The sequence below is a fragment of the Bos indicus genome, chromosome 15 (genome assembly GCF_029378745.1).
Source record: "Bos indicus isolate NIAB-ARS_2022 breed Sahiwal x Tharparkar chromosome 15, NIAB-ARS_B.indTharparkar_mat_pri_1.0, whole genome shotgun sequence".
Lineage (NCBI taxonomy): Eukaryota > Metazoa > Chordata > Mammalia > Artiodactyla > Bovidae > Bos > Bos indicus.
The window spans coordinates 1275397-1291212 of NC_091774.1; the positions used below are offsets into that span (position 1 = coordinate 1275397).

At 38.0% G+C, this 15816-nt stretch overlaps 1 protein-coding gene across 1 annotated transcript; it reads right to left on the reverse strand.

The window, feature by feature from the left end:
• Window positions 1-1763: 1763 nt before the first annotated feature.
• On the reverse strand, window positions 1764-2693 carry LOC139176147 (olfactory receptor 4C46-like). The gene has a single exon (XM_070767593.1). It carries the CDS (start codon window positions 2691-2693, stop codon window positions 1764-1766), a length of 930 nt encoding a protein of 309 aa, XP_070623694.1.
• Between the last annotated feature and the right edge of the window lie 13123 nt (window positions 2694-15816).

Here is a 15816-nt window from a genome sequence, read left to right on the forward strand (position 1 = left end):
GTACATTATCTTCTGGCCTTGGAGGCCTGTGGACATTTTATGACCCTTTTTTGATAAAGGCTGCTCAACCAGAAAACTTATTTTCCCTTGAAGTGTTTTTTCTTTATATTTCTAATCTATGTCAGCCTTGGAAAGTGCTAAACAGAGTTACATTCTCACAGAGCAAAGGTGCAGTGAGTTACAACACAGAAAGGACCAATTAGCTCAAAGGTCTGATATGGTTAATTTCAAGGCTACTCCTTGTTTTTCTTACATTCCAACTATATTAACTAATGCACTCCCAGGTGCACAATGGATAAGGGATATGGGAACTTAGCAGCAAGCATCGGCTCAACAATGAAATCTTACACCAGCACTACTCTAATAGTTTTTAACTCTTTGAAAGGCTCTACATTTTTAGAATGTTTTAGGCTTCCCATGTCTCTCAAGGTTGGGAGGCTGTGAACAATCACATGCATAGCTGCAAGAGTCTGGATAAACCTGTCAGGCAAGCTAGAAAATCATCAGAGGTGTTTGAATTGAAACACACCTATCATGCCCAGGAGACTTATTAACTAAAGCCCTAAGTTGACTTTTTCCAGAGTCAACTGGTCGGGGATTGCTCCCTGTTAATGTCAGAAGAGTTGGTGAAAGGCACAAAATAGTAAGATGACAGATTCTGGTTTTGGGGTAGATGCTCGAGCAGATCCAGGGGGTCCCTCGAGTTCTGATCCACCTTGCTCATCAGATCTCTTCCACATGACCTTGTCATGGGTGGGATCTCCCATGGTAGCTCCCAGCATTTAAAGAGTGCAGAATGACTGCATATGAACCAATCAAGAGGAGAAAGTTTACCAGACAGATAAACCCACGGTTGGCAGCAACAAAGAGCCCAGAGTGTTGGTATCAGTGCAGGCAAGATCAAGCAAAGGGTTCAGATCACACATAAAGTGATGTATGACATTAGGGCCACAGAAGGGTAATTTGTTGATGAAAAGAATCTGTATGGTTGCGTGAAGAAATCTTCCCACCCATGACACTCCTACTAAAAGGCCACAAACCTGCCAGTTCATGATAGTAGTATAATGCAAGGGCTTACAAATGGCCACATAGTGGTCATATGCCATCACGGTAAGCAGAATGATGTCAGTTCAATTCAGTTCAGTTCAGTTGCTTAGTATAAATATATACATATATGTATGTACATTTGTATGTATATGGACAGAAGATACACAAATAGTTCAGAACAATCCCTGTATTAATAAATAGTAACTGTTATAATTTTGCTACACTTCTATCACCATCTCCTGGCTATATATATCACAACCATTAATAACATGGTTAGAGAGGTCAGTTACTTTCTAGTTACTGGTTCTTCAATGTTAATGTTTGGGAAAAAACACTTTACTGCTTGTTTTCCAACATGCAAAATGGGGATGATAGTAGTGCCTACCTTTCCATATTGTTAAAAAGCTTACTGCTGAGTATCACTGAATCTTAATATTTATTTTACTTTCTTTTATTATGATGAAAGATTATGAATCCTTATACAATGATGGAGCCAGTAAAACTAGACTCTACTTTGGAAGAGCTTTTCAAATATGCAAACAGTAGCCCAAGGCTATATTTTTCCTCTCTTTTCTTGCCTCCATTTATTCTCCTCTCCTTGTAGAATCAATCATTTGCAGTTTTATTTTTATCTCATAGGTATTCTTGGCTGAGGTCATCAGTAATGTCCTTTGGATTTTATTTAAGTTGAATGAATGCTGGGTTCCAGGCACATTTTATGCATCACCTGAAATCACTTTCCTACTGCACAGTTTCCTAATGGCACTTTTCATCTGGTCATTTCTCAAAGTATAGATTAAAGGATTTAACATGGGAGTTATCATAGTGTAGAATACAGAAACTGCTTTATCAACAGGTAAAGTAACTGTTGGTCTCAGGTACACAAATAAGCAGGGCACAAGGAACAGGATAACTGCTGTGATGTGGGAGACAGAGGTGGAGAGGGCCTTACGTCTAGCCTGTAAGCTATGGGCCCTTAGGGAGCGCAGAATGATCACATAGGAGCCGATCAAGAGGAGAAAGTTTGAAAGACAGATTAAACCAGTGTTGGCAGGAACAAAGAATCCTAGAATGTGAGTGTCAGTGCAGGCAAGATAGAGCAAAGGGTTCAAATCACACATAAAGTGGTCTATGATGTTAGGGCCACAGAAGGGTAAACTGATGATGAAGAGGAGCTGTATGGTTGAATGAATAATGCCCCCCACCCATGCCACTCCCACTAGCAGCCCACACAGACGCCGATTCATGATGGTTGTATAGTGCAAGGGCTTACAGATGGCCACATAGCGGTCATAGGCCATCACAGTGAGCAGGATGACATCAGCACCTCCAAATATATGTTCCCCAAAGACTTGGGTCATGCATTCGTTGAAAGGGCTGGTTTTCTTTTCATAGAAGGAATCTATTATCACTTTAGGGGTACTGACACAGGAATAGCAGGCATCAATGAATGAGAGATGGGCCAAGAAATAGTACATGGGGTACCCCAATAATGGGCTGGTGATGATGGTGACCATTGTGAACACATTTCCTACCATAGAGACGATGTAGACAACCAAAAAGACAACAAATATGATTTTCTGCATCTTTGGATTCTGTGAGAGTCCCAGTAGAATAAACTCCGTCACGTTGTTTGCATTATCCATGTATCTTATATTATTATTAATTATGTTACCTGAAAAAAGTCGCAATTTATTAGCTCAACCTTAAATTAAGTGTCAATGTAAGAAATAATAAATACTTAGATTCTATTGAGTTCTGAATTTTAATAATATTTTTAAGATAGAAAAAAATTTCTGATCTTTTGAAGATTATTCAAATTCTCTCCTGGGTGAAGGTGATTTTTAATATATAGACATGCAAACCCCTATGCAGACAGAAGCAGGAGATGATCTCTAGGTCCTTAACCATGTGAGATAGCTCACAACCTAATGTGATTCAGTAGATTTCATGTACAGTGGCAACGAAGACTGAAAAGAAGGATAGAAAACGCATGCAAAGTCTGTGAATTCAAAGCTAAGGAATTTTACTTTTACTGTTAGGAAATGGGAAGACAGCACAAGTAATTGAGAATATGAGTGTAAGATAGAGAGGGATTCAAAAAGAGGGTTTCTTGGGTATAACTCTAGTAAAGGTGTTTGTATGTCTTGAATGAAGTGGCTTGAGGTTCATTTTGGAGATAGAAACCAGAGAAAAGAACCCCTGGCAACAGATTAGTTGTAATTGTTGACAAAGTATAACAGGGTATTGCTCATGGGAAAGTAACGAAAGGATACAGGAACTACTGCAATACATTTAATAAAGGATATCGCCCAAATCCGGGCTTCTCTTGTGGTTCAGTGGTAAAGATTCTGCCTGCAATACAGGAGATGCATCTAGACTCGTGTTCGATCCCGGAGTCAGGGAGATCCCCTGGAGCAGGGCATGACAACCCACTCTAGTATTCTTGCCTGGAGAATCCCTTGGACAGAGGAGTTTGGTGGACTACTGTCTATAGTGTCACAAAGAGTCTGAACTCATTCACAACTGGGCAAGCATGCATCACTTAGGGCTTCAGGATGGGGAACATATGTACACCTGTGGCGGATTCATGTTGATGTATGGCAAAACCAACACAATATTGTAAAGTAAAAATAAATAAAAATTTTAAAGTAATAAAAAATAAATAAATCCAACAGCTTTTTAATAGCTAATTACATACTTTTAATGGTTTGAATTGTGGTGTTGGAGAAGACTCTTGAGAGTCCCTTGGACTGCAAGGAGATCCAACCAGTCTATGCTAAAGGAGATCAGCCCTGGATGTTCTTTGGAAGGAATGATGCTAAAGCTGAAACTCCAGTACTTTGGCCACCTCATGCAAAGGGTTGACTCATTGGAAGAGACTCTGATGCTGGGAGGGATTGGGGTCAGGAGGAAAAGGGGACGACAGAGGACAAGATGGTTGTATGGCATCACAGACTCGATGGGCCTGAGTTTGCGTGAACTCCGGGAGTTGTTGATGGACAGGAGGCCTGGCGTGCTGCAATTCATGGGGTCGCAAACAGTTGGACACGACTGAGTGACTGAACTGAACTGAACTGAATGGTTGATTTCCATATGCATGGCATGGTAGCAACCTGTGTGGATGTTATTATTTCATTAGTTTTGCAGGTGAGAAACAATCTCAGAAAATCATGTTAATAATGACAGTAATAATAGAAATCTTATTACTGTAAACTTCCTGAACACTTACTTTACTCTCAGGTATTTTGTAGGCATTTGTTTTTTAATTCTTAACCCAAACTTATGAGATGATTGCTACCCTCATTTTATGCTTATTTCTCACATTAAGAAATATGAAGCATAGAGAACTTAAGAATCCTGTCTAAGATCAACCAGATAATAAATAACAGAAGCGTGATTGGATTTTTTTCCTCCACATCCTTAACCCATGCTCTACATTGTCATAATAAACAATGCTTACTAAACTCCTTTCGATATGATCATAATAACTATAATTATTTCAATTCAACATCAGAGGCAAGTATATATGAAGGAAACTGATCATCAGACACAGATACACATACACACACAAACACTAGATACACACACAGTATAACTTATTGATGGTGGTGGTTTATTCACTAAATCGTGTCCAACTCTTGCGACCCCATTGACTGTAACCTGTCAGGCTTCTCTGGCCAGGAGATTCTCCAGACAAGATTACTGGAGTGGGTTGCTATTTCCTTCTCCAGGGGATCTTTCTGACCCAGGAATTCAACCTGGGTCTCCTGCATTGAAGGCAGCTTCTTTACTGACTGAGCTATGAGGTAAGACTCTAATACTGATAGCCATGTGGCACTTCTTTCATTGAAGGTCTACCTTATCCTCTTCTCTTCAATTCCAATTATCTTCTCTCTCCAATTCCAATCAAAAACATAATCCCACAGACTCTCTTGAAAAGTATGGACAATGACAACCCCAGTGGTAAAACAAATTGGTTTGAGAATCAGAAAGACAAGGTAAGAATCTTGTTTTTCCCCGCTTGCAACTTCATGATCTGAGGTATATTTCTTGGCACCTTACATTTTGTTTCCTCTAAAATCAAGTGAGAATATTAATGACCACCTCACAGGCTGTTATAAGAAGTGATTGAGGAAACATTTATGAACATATCCATCACACACTTCAGGACACACAAAGGACCTTGACTTTTTTTTTTTTTTTTGCCTGTGCACCCAGGAATAGGGGAAAATCGACATTTTGAGCAATAATACAGAGAAACATTTAACCATGCTTTAAACTTAGGAAGAATCATCTTGAACTTTACTTTTAAAGAAGCCACAGAGACCCATATTAGGCACAGTGGTTTATCCCAGGAAGAGTTCTTCATGTTTGTGTTTGAAATAAACAGGTTATGATTTAATATTCACACTATATCTTTTTGTGTGTACAGTGATTTTAAATTTTGTTTGCTTTGTCATGATCAGTCTTCATTATTAAATAAGTATCTCACAGTAAATGAAGAGTATCTGGTATTAGTAAGCTGGATCTTATAAATTTCTTTATCTCTGTGAGCCTCAAATTTTTTCATCTTCAATTTAGATTAATGATACTTACCAATTAATTACCTCTTGAAGAAAGGGATGAAGATGAAATGCTCTATTACGATATTTAAAGAGAGTTGCAATATGATGATTACTGTATATGGTAAATAACAATCTTTAATAAGCACCAGCTCTATTGAAAAGCTTACCTTCTGGTTCTAAATTATTTAATGATATTTGAGGGTGTTCAGAAATAACCCTGTCTTCAAATCGACCTCCTCTTGGGCTAAGTAGCTTTCAACATGAAAAATATGATACATTCAAAACAGAATATTCAGTCTCACAGTCGATAAGTCTTTTAATGAGTCTAAATCTTTCCTTCTAGCCTACAGCCTCAAAAAATTTCACAGAAAACCTGGAAGTTGAATTTAGAATGGATTCACTCAGAACACTATGGAGAAATGATCATCTGTAGATGGCTTTCGTCCCATAGGCAGAAGGCAGAATGCGTGGTGGAAACACATTCAAAAGGGTCACTCCAACCTCAATGAACCTTGCTCTGGAGAATGTAAATAACAACAACAACAAAAAAAAATTTCACCTGTGATGCAAGGATATTTAAAGCAGTTTCCACAAAAGTCCAAGGACTTTTCTTGTAGAATCTGTCTTCTCTCCCAGGAATTAATTATCTCTTTTGATAGAAAGGATTTGCCTTGGAAGCAGGTATTCTGGAGAGACAGACCTGAGAAACACTCATTCTTGAGTGGGGAATTGTATTCCCTGCAGTTCAGTTCAGTTCAGTCGCTCAGTCGTATCCAACTCTCTGTGACCCCATGGACTGCAGCACGCCAGATCTTCCTGTCCATCACCAACTCCCAGAGTTTATACAAACTCATGTCCATTGAGTCGGTGATGCCATCTGATCATCTCATCCTCTGTCATCCCCTTCTCCTTCCACCTTCAATCTTTCCCAGCATCAGAGTCTTTTCAAATAAGTCAGTTGAAAAGACTCAGTATTCCTTGGACTTTCAAACAAAATGTGTGGGTCCCCTTTCTCTGTCTGAACCTGGGTTTCTAAGAAAACTTAATCACACGTGGCTAGAAAAGATGGCTTAATTCCAGCATGGGGACCTGTGACATAACGTATGCACTCATGTTGAAAAGAGAATTTCTATTTTCTTATAAATATTAAATCTTTTCTTAAAACCTAGTACTGATTTCTTGAGAGTTAGATCAGTGAGGGCATAATATTGTTGGAAGCTATTTCAAAGTGCCTGAAATAAAAACTTTTTTAATTTCCCCCACATTCTTCTGAGGGCAATGGAAGTAAACAGAAAGTCTAATAGAATCCAGATAATTGATCTCTGGGATCCATATGGTGATCAGCATTGAACACAAGGCAATAGTAAATAAACATTTGGAGAGATATCTAAAGCATGAGAAAGGAGCCATAAATCAAACTACAAGTATTTTTTCAGATTATGGCCACTTTGTATTACTTTTTAAAGTTATTCTAGTGGCCAATGATGTTGAGAATTTTTAAAAAGGTTGTTATGAGTGTGTCTTCTTTTTGCAGGAGGGGTTTCTTTTCAAGTTCTTCACGCAATTTAAAAATTGAGTTCTGGGTTCTTATTTCTTGCTATAAGTGATTTTTATATAGTCTGGGTATATGTATATTGTCATTTGTATTATACATATGAGATATTTGTATATAAAATGTTATGAAAAAATATATATATAATTAAATATATATACAAACTTTTTTTTTTTCTCCTGGTCTGTGGCTTTCCTTTTATTTTTTAAAAGGGACGACATCTGATGAACAGGAAAGCAACAGGCTTCTTCTTCTTTTATATTGTTTATAGTTCATGTTTATTGTAGTGTACCTCATAAATACTATTTTACCTCAAGGTCAAAAACATTTCTTCTAGAATTTTTATGTTTAGATTTCACATCCAGTTCTCTGACTTATTTTCCATGAATATTTTTGTGTATAGTGTGAAGGAGTGATTGAGGTTCTTTATTTTTCTTTGTATATGAATAGCCAATTAATCCAATATTGTTTGAAAATATATGTGTGTGTTTGTATATATATACATATTTGCATTGAATTAGTTTGATAGCTTTGTTAGAAATTTTATACATTTAGATCTGTTAATCAACATTCTGTTTCAATAGCACACAGCTTGGTTAGTGGGAAGTTTATAGTATGTCTTGAATTTAGGTAGAATCATTTCTTTTTTTGGAGAATGATTTTCTATTTCAGATTTTTAAAAATAATATCTTTCTATATAAATTTCAAAATAGGATTGTCAGTTTCTTAAAATATTCTGGGGGCATATCTTCCCCTTTACTTATGTTTTTATTGAAGTATAGTTGGCTTATAATTTTCTGTTAGTTTCAAGTGTAAAGCAAAATGATATAATTATATTGAGTTGGCCAAAAGGTTTGGTCAGATTTCTCCAACAACTTCTGGAAAGAATAGAATCAACTTTTGGACCTACCCTGTATATATTTTAAAAATTTATACCTCAACTTTCCTATTTTTACTAGCATTTTACATAGCATTTTGTTTTCAATTTCAATTTCTATTTTTGCATAAATAATTTTGATATTTTGTGTTGACATTGTATGTTGTGACATTGTTAAATTAACTGAGTAGGTATATTGGATTATTTTTAATGTCCTGAATATATATACCTTTATAATGATTCTATCTATACATTGATATATTTTTTAACTGTTTTCTCGTCTCACCTTTATATCTTCTATTTCATTTTCTTACCTTTGCAATAGCTGTAATCTAGGTTACCTTGCAGAAGAGAAATTCAGACTGGCCTAACTTGTTCATTTACAATCTTAGAGACAATTCACCATTAAGTATGATGGTAGTTGTAGTATGTATACAGATGCTCTTTATCAGGCTGGGAAAATTCCTTTCTATTCTTCATTTTCTAAAATATTTTTATTCATAAATCTGAAATGAAATTTATTAATTTGTATTAATTCCAAGTAGGGAAAGGAGTACATCAAGGTTGTATATTGTCACACTGCTTATTTAACTTATATACAGAGGATATCTTGAAGAATGCCAGGCTGGATGAAGCACAAGCTGGAATCAAGATTACCGGGAGAAATATCAATAACCTCAGATATGCAGATGACACCACCCTTATGGCAGAAAGAGAAGAAGAACTAAAGAGCCTCTTGATGAAAGTGAAAGAGGAGAGTGAAAAAGTTGGCTTAAAATTCAACATTCAAAAAGTTAAGAACATGGCATGCAGTGTTATCACTTCATGGCAAATAGATGGGGAATCAATGGAAACAGTGAAGGACTTTATTTATTTATTCATTTATTTGAGTTCCAAAATCACTGTAGATGGTGACTGCAGTCATGAAATTAAAAGACACTTGCTCTTTGGAAGTAAAGCTATGACCAACCTAGACAGCATTTTAAAGAGCAGAGACATTGCTTTGCCAACAAAGTTCTATTTAGTCAAAACTGGTTTTTCTGGTGGTCATGTATGGATGTGGGAGTTGGACTATAAAGAAATCAGAGTGCCAAAAAAGTGATGCTTTTGAACTGTGGTGTTGGAAAAGACTCTTGAGAGTCCCTTGGACTGCAAGGAGAGCCAACCAGTCAATCCTCAAGGAAATTATCCCTGAATATTCATTGGAAGGTATGAAGGTCAAATACTTTGGCCACCTGATGTGAAGAACTAACTTATTGCAAAAGACCCTGATGCTGGGAAAGATTGAAGGTGGGAGGAGAAGAGGACGACAGAGGATGAGATGGTTGGATGGCATCATGGATTCAATGTCCATGAGTCTGAGCAAGCTCCAGGAGTTAGCAATGGACAGGGAAGCCTGGGGTGCTGCAGTCCATGGGGCTGCAAAGAATTGGACATGACTGAACTGAACTGCTTCTGTTAGGTCCATACCATTTCTGTCCTTTATCGAGCCCATCTTTGCATGAAATGTTCCCTTGGTATCTCTAATTTTCTTGAAGAGATCTCTACCCTTTCCCATTCTGTTGTTTTCCTCTATTTCTTTGCATGATTTCTGAGGAAGGCTTTCTTATCTCTTCTTGCTATTCTTTGGAACTCTGCATTCAGATGCTTATATCTTTCCTTTTCTCCTTTGCTTTTGGCTTCTCTTCTTTTCACAGATATGTTTAAGGTCTCCCCAGAAAGCCATTTTGCTTTTTTGCATTTCTTTTCCATTGGGATGCTCTTGATCCCTGTCTCCTGTACAATGTTATGAACCTCATTCTATAGTTCATCAGGCACTCTATCTATCAGATATAGGCCCTTAAATCTATTTCTCACTTCCACTGTATAATCATAAGGGATATGATTTAGGTCATACCTGAATGGTCTAGTGGTTTTGACTACTTTCTTCAATTTAAGTCTGAATTTGGTAATAAGGAGTTCATGATCTGAGCCACAGTCAGCTCCCAGTCTTGATTTTTTTTTTTTTTTTTTTTGACTGTATAGAGCTTCTCCATCTTTGGCTGCAAAGAATATAATCAATCTGATTTTGGTGTTGACCATCTGGTGATGTCCATGTGTAGAGTCTTCTCTTGTGTTGTTGGAAGAGGGTGTTTGCTATGACCTGTGCATTTTCTTGGCAAAACTCTATTAGTCTTTGCCCTGCTTCATTCCATATTCCAAGGCCAAATTTGCCTGTTACTCCAGGTGTTTCTTGACTTCCTACTTTTGCATTCTACTCCCCTATAATGAAAATGACATCTTTTTTGTGTATTAGTTCTAAAAGGTCTTGTAGGTCTTCATAGAACTGTTCAACTTGAGCTTCTTCAGCATTACTGGTTGGGGCATAGACTTGGATTACTGTGATATTGAATGGTTTGCCTTGGAAACGAACAGAGATCATTCTGTCATTTTTGAGATTGCATCCAAGTCCTGCATTATGGACTCTTTTGTTGACCATGATGGCTACTCCATTTCTTCTGAGGGATTCATGCCTGCAGTAGTAGATATAATGGTCATCTGAGTTAAATTCACCCATTCCAGCCCATTTGAGTTCGCTGATTCCTAGAATGTCGACATTCACTCTTGCCATCTCTTGTTTGACCACTTCCAATTTGCCTTGATTCGTGGACCTGACATTCCAGGTTCCTATGCAATATTGCTCTTTACAGCAATACCTTGCTTCTATCACCAGCCACATCCACAGCTGGGTATTGTTTTTGCTTTGCCTCCATCCCTTCATTCTTTCTGGAGTTATTTCTCCACTAATCTAATGCCTAGTTTTCTGTGAGTATAGTTTCAGTGTGTCTGCCCTCTGATGCCCTCTTGCAACACCTACCGTCTTACTTGGGTTTCTCTTACCTTGGACGAGGGGTATCTCCTCATTGCTGCCCTTCCTGACCTTTAATGTGGGATAGCTCTTCTAGGCCCTCCTGCACCCATGCAGCCATGGCTCCTTGGACTTGGGGTTGGTCCTCCCAGCCGCCGCCACTGGCCTCGCGCGTGGGGTTTCTCCTCCCGGCCACCACCCCTGACCTCGGACGTGGGGTAACTCCTCTCATCACCGCCCCTGACCTCGGACTCGGGGTAGCTCCCCTCAGCCGTCCCCCTTGACCTCAGACGTCGGGTAGCTCCTCTCAGCTGTACAAAAAAGATCTTCATGACCCAGATAATCACGACTGTGTGATCACTGACCTAGAGCCAGACACCCTGGAATGTGAAGTCAAGTGGGCCTTAGAAAGCATCACTACTAACAAAGCTAGTGGAGGTGATGGAATTCCAGTTGAGCTATTACAAATCATGAAAGATGATGCTGTGAAGGTGCTGCACTCAATATGCCAGCAAATTTGGAAAACTCAGCAGTGGCCACGGGACTGGAAAAGGTCAGTTTTCATTTCAATCCCAAAGAAAGGCAATGCCAAAGAATGCTCAAACTATCGCACAATTGCTCTCATCTCACATGCTAGTAAAGTAATGCTCAAAATTCTCCAAGCCAGGCTTCAGCAATACATGAACCGTGAACTTCCTGATGTTCAATCTGGTTTTCGAAAAGGCAGAGGAGCCAGAGATCAAGTTGCCAACATTCGCTAGATCATGGAAAAAGCAAGAGAGTTCCAGAAAAACATCTATCTCTGCTTTATTGACTTTGCCAAAGCCGTTGACTGTGTGGATCACAATAAACTGGAAAATTCTGAAAGAGATGGGAATACCAGACCACCTGACCTGCCTCTTGAGAAATTTGTATGCAGGTCAGGAAGCAACAGTTAGAACTCAACATGGAACAACAGACTGGTTCCAAACAGGAAAAGGAGTACGTCAAGGCTGTATATTTTCACCCTGTTTATTTAACTTCTATGCAGAGTACATCATGAGAAACTCTGGACTAGAAAAAATACAAGCTGTAATCAAGATTGCTGGGAGAAATATCAATAACCTCAGATAGGCAGATGACACAACCCTTATGGCAGAAAGTGAAGAGGAATGAAAAAATCTCTTGATGAAAGTGAAAGAGGAGAGTGAAAAAGTTGGCTTAAAGCTCAACATTCAGAAAACGAACATCATGGCATCCGGTCCCATCACTTCATGGGAAATAGATGGGGAAACAGTGTCAGACTTTATCTTTTTGGGCTCCAAAATCACTGCAGATGGTGACTGCAGTTATGAAATTAAAAGACACTTACTCCTTGGAAGGAAAATTATGACCAACCTAGATAGCTTTTAAAAAGCAGAGACATTACTTTGCCAACAAAGGTTCGTCTAGTCAAGGCTATGGTTGTTCCTGTGGTCATGTATGGATGTGAGAGTTGGACTGTGAAGAAGGCTGAGCACCGAAGAATTGATGCTTTTGAACTGTGGTGTTGGAGAAGACTCTTGAGAGTCCCTTGGACTGCAAGGAGATCCAACCAGTCCATTCTGAAGGAGATCAGTCCTGGGACTTCTTTGGAAGGAATGATGCTGAAGCTGAAACTCCAGTACTTTGGCCACCTCATGCAAAGAATTGACTCATTGGAAAAGACTCTGATGCTGGGAGGGATTGGGGGCAGGAGGAGAAGGGGACGACAGAGGATGAGATGGATGGATGGCATCACTGACTCAGTGGATGTGAGTCTGAGTGAACTCCGGGAGTTGGTGATGGACAGGGAGGCCTGGCATGCTGCGATTCATGGGGTTGCAAAGAGTCGGACACAACTGAGCGACTCAACTGAACTGAACAACAATTAAGAACAGTAGTATAATCATCTTTAATAAGCATCGGCACTATTGAAAGGCTTACCTTCATCTTAGTGATATTTCAGGGTTCTCAGAAATAATCCTGTCTTCCAATTGACCCCTTCTTGGGATAAGTAACTTTTGATATGAAAAATATGGCACACTTAAAAGAGAATGTTCAGATAATTTGTATCAAATCAATAGTAGATAAGTAAGTCTTTTCATGAGTCTAACTATTTCCTCCTAGCATTAACCTCTAAAACTTTCTACAGAAAACCCTGGACTTGAATTTAGAATGCATTCACTCATAACACGATGTAGAAATTATCTTCTATACATGGTTCTGGTTCCACAGGTAGATGGCTAAATGCATGGTGAATATACTTTGAAATGCTTTTTTTACGCTTGACAAACTTTGCTCTAGAGAGGTTAACAACAACAACAATAAAATAAAAATACATGAAAATGTCTATAAAATGCATGGATATTTAAACAGATTTCCACACATTCAAGGACCTTGTCTTGTAGCTTCTTTTTCTCTCCCGGGAATTAATTACTTCTTGGCTTTGTCTTAGAAGCAGGTATTCTGGAGAGGCATACATGAGAAACATCCATTCTAGAGTGGGAAATTGTATTCCCCGCACTTGAAACCAAATCATGTGTGTCCACTATCTGTATATAAATCTGAGTTTCAAAGAAAATTTAATGGCATGTGATAGAAAGAGTGTCATATTTCTAGCATGGGTACCTGTAATGTATAGTCCACCTGTGGATTCATCTCAAAGAGAAAACTTCTATTTTCTTATTAATATTAAACTTTTCTGGAAATCTAAGACTGATTGCTTGTAAGTTAGAGCAGTGAGGGCATAAAATTAGTGGAAAACATTTCAAAATGCCTGAAATCAAAACCTTTTATTCCCCGTTCATCAGAGAGTAATGGAAGTAAACAGAAACTCTAATAGGATCCAGATGATTAATATCTGGAACATGTATGATGGTCAGCTTGGAACAAACTGAACATCTGGAGAGATATCTAAAGCACAAGAAGGGAAGCCTACATCAAACAATTTCTTTCTACATTCTGATCATTATGTATTATTTTCTATTTATTTATGCTAAGAGTTATGAAGTGATAAGTTACTGAAATTTTTGTTTGCATTTCTTGATGACTAATCATTTTGAGAATTTTTAGAAACATTTTTATGGGTATATGTTTTCATTGGGAAATTTATTTTCAGGTTATTTGCACAATTTAAAAATATGAGTTCTGAGTTATCTTTTTGTTCAGTCGCCAAGTCATGTTTGACTCTTTGCGACTCCTGGACTGCAACACACCAGTTTCCCTCTCCTTCACTGTCTCCCATTGTTCAGATTCGTGTTCACTGAATCAGTATCTTTAACTTAGTTGTTAATGATTTTTATGTATTCCAGACATATGTGTTTTGTCATATTTATTATACATATACAAAGCATGAGGTATTTGTATACAAAATGTTATGCAAGATTGATCCATTATACATAAACACAGTTTTCCCCTAGTCTGTGAATTTTCTTTAATTCTTCAAAGTCTTTCATTTTTTTGGTAGTTTTATGGTTTGTGCTTCTTATATCGTATCTAATAAATACTGATGAACTTCTAGATCTCTTTGCCTTTTCCTACTGTTCATGGGGTTCTCACAGCAAAAATACTGGAGTAATTAGCCAACCCCTCCTCCAGACTACCTTATCTTCTGAGAAATCTGTATTCAGGTCAAGGAGCCACAGTTAGAATTGGACATGGAAGAACAGAGTGGTTTAAAACTGGCAAAGGAGTATGTCAAGTCTGTATATTGCCAGCATGCTGGTACAACTTATATGCAAGCACATCATGAGAAATCTGGGCTGGACAAATCACAAACTGGAATCAAGATTTCTGGGAGAAAAAATCAACAATCTCAGATATGTGGCAGAAAGTGAAGAGGAGCTACAGAGATTCTTGAAGGTGAAAGAGGAGAGTGAAAAGGCTCGCTTAAAACTCACCATTCAAAAAACTACAATTATGGCATCTGGTCCCATCACTTCATGGCAAGTAGATGGGTAAACAATGGAAACAGTGACAGATTTTATTTTCTTGAGTTCCAAAGTCATTGTGGATGGTGACTATAGACATGGAAATAAAAGACACTAGCTCCTTGGAAAGAAAACTATGACAAATCTAGTCAATGTATTAAAAAGCAGAGGCACTACTTTGCCAACAAAAGTCCATATAGTCAAAGCTTTGGTTTTAAAGTAGTCATGTTCAGATGTGAAAGTTGGATCATAAAGTAGGCTGAAGGCCAAAGAATCATTGCCTTCAAATTGTGGTGCTGGAGAAGACTCTTTAAAGTCCCTTGAACAGCAAGGAGGTCAAACCAGTCAAGCCTAAAGGAAATCAACCCTGAATATTCATTCGAAGGACTGACAGGGAAGCTCTAATACTTTGGCCACCTGATGCGAGAATACAACTCATTGGAAAAACTCTGACCCTGGGAAAGATTGAAGACAAAAAGAGAAGGGGACAGCAGAGAATGAGATAGCTAGGTAGTATCACTGACTCAATAGAGGTGAATTTGAGCAAACCTCTGGAGTTTGTCCCACTAAGGACATTGGTGCCTAGCATGCTGCAGTCCATGGCATCGCAAAGAGTCCACCAAGACATACCAACTGAACAACAACCTCACAATAAAAATACTTCTAGAATTTTTATGGTTTTAGATTTTCCATCTAGTTCACTGACTTATTTTGCATTAATATTAGTGTATAATGTGAAGTATTACTGAGGTTCATTTTTTTTGCAAGTGGATATCATATTGATCCAGCATTTGTTGAAAGATCTATTATTTCCGCACTGAATTTCTTTGATATATTTGTTGGGAAATTCATACATTTAGATTTTTATGAACATTCTAATATGTTTAAATAGCACATAACTGTTTTGTGGTAACTTTATACTATGTCTTGAATTCAAGTAGAATAAATCTTTTTTTGAGAGTGATTTTCTACCATGAGCTTCCAGACCAAACCAA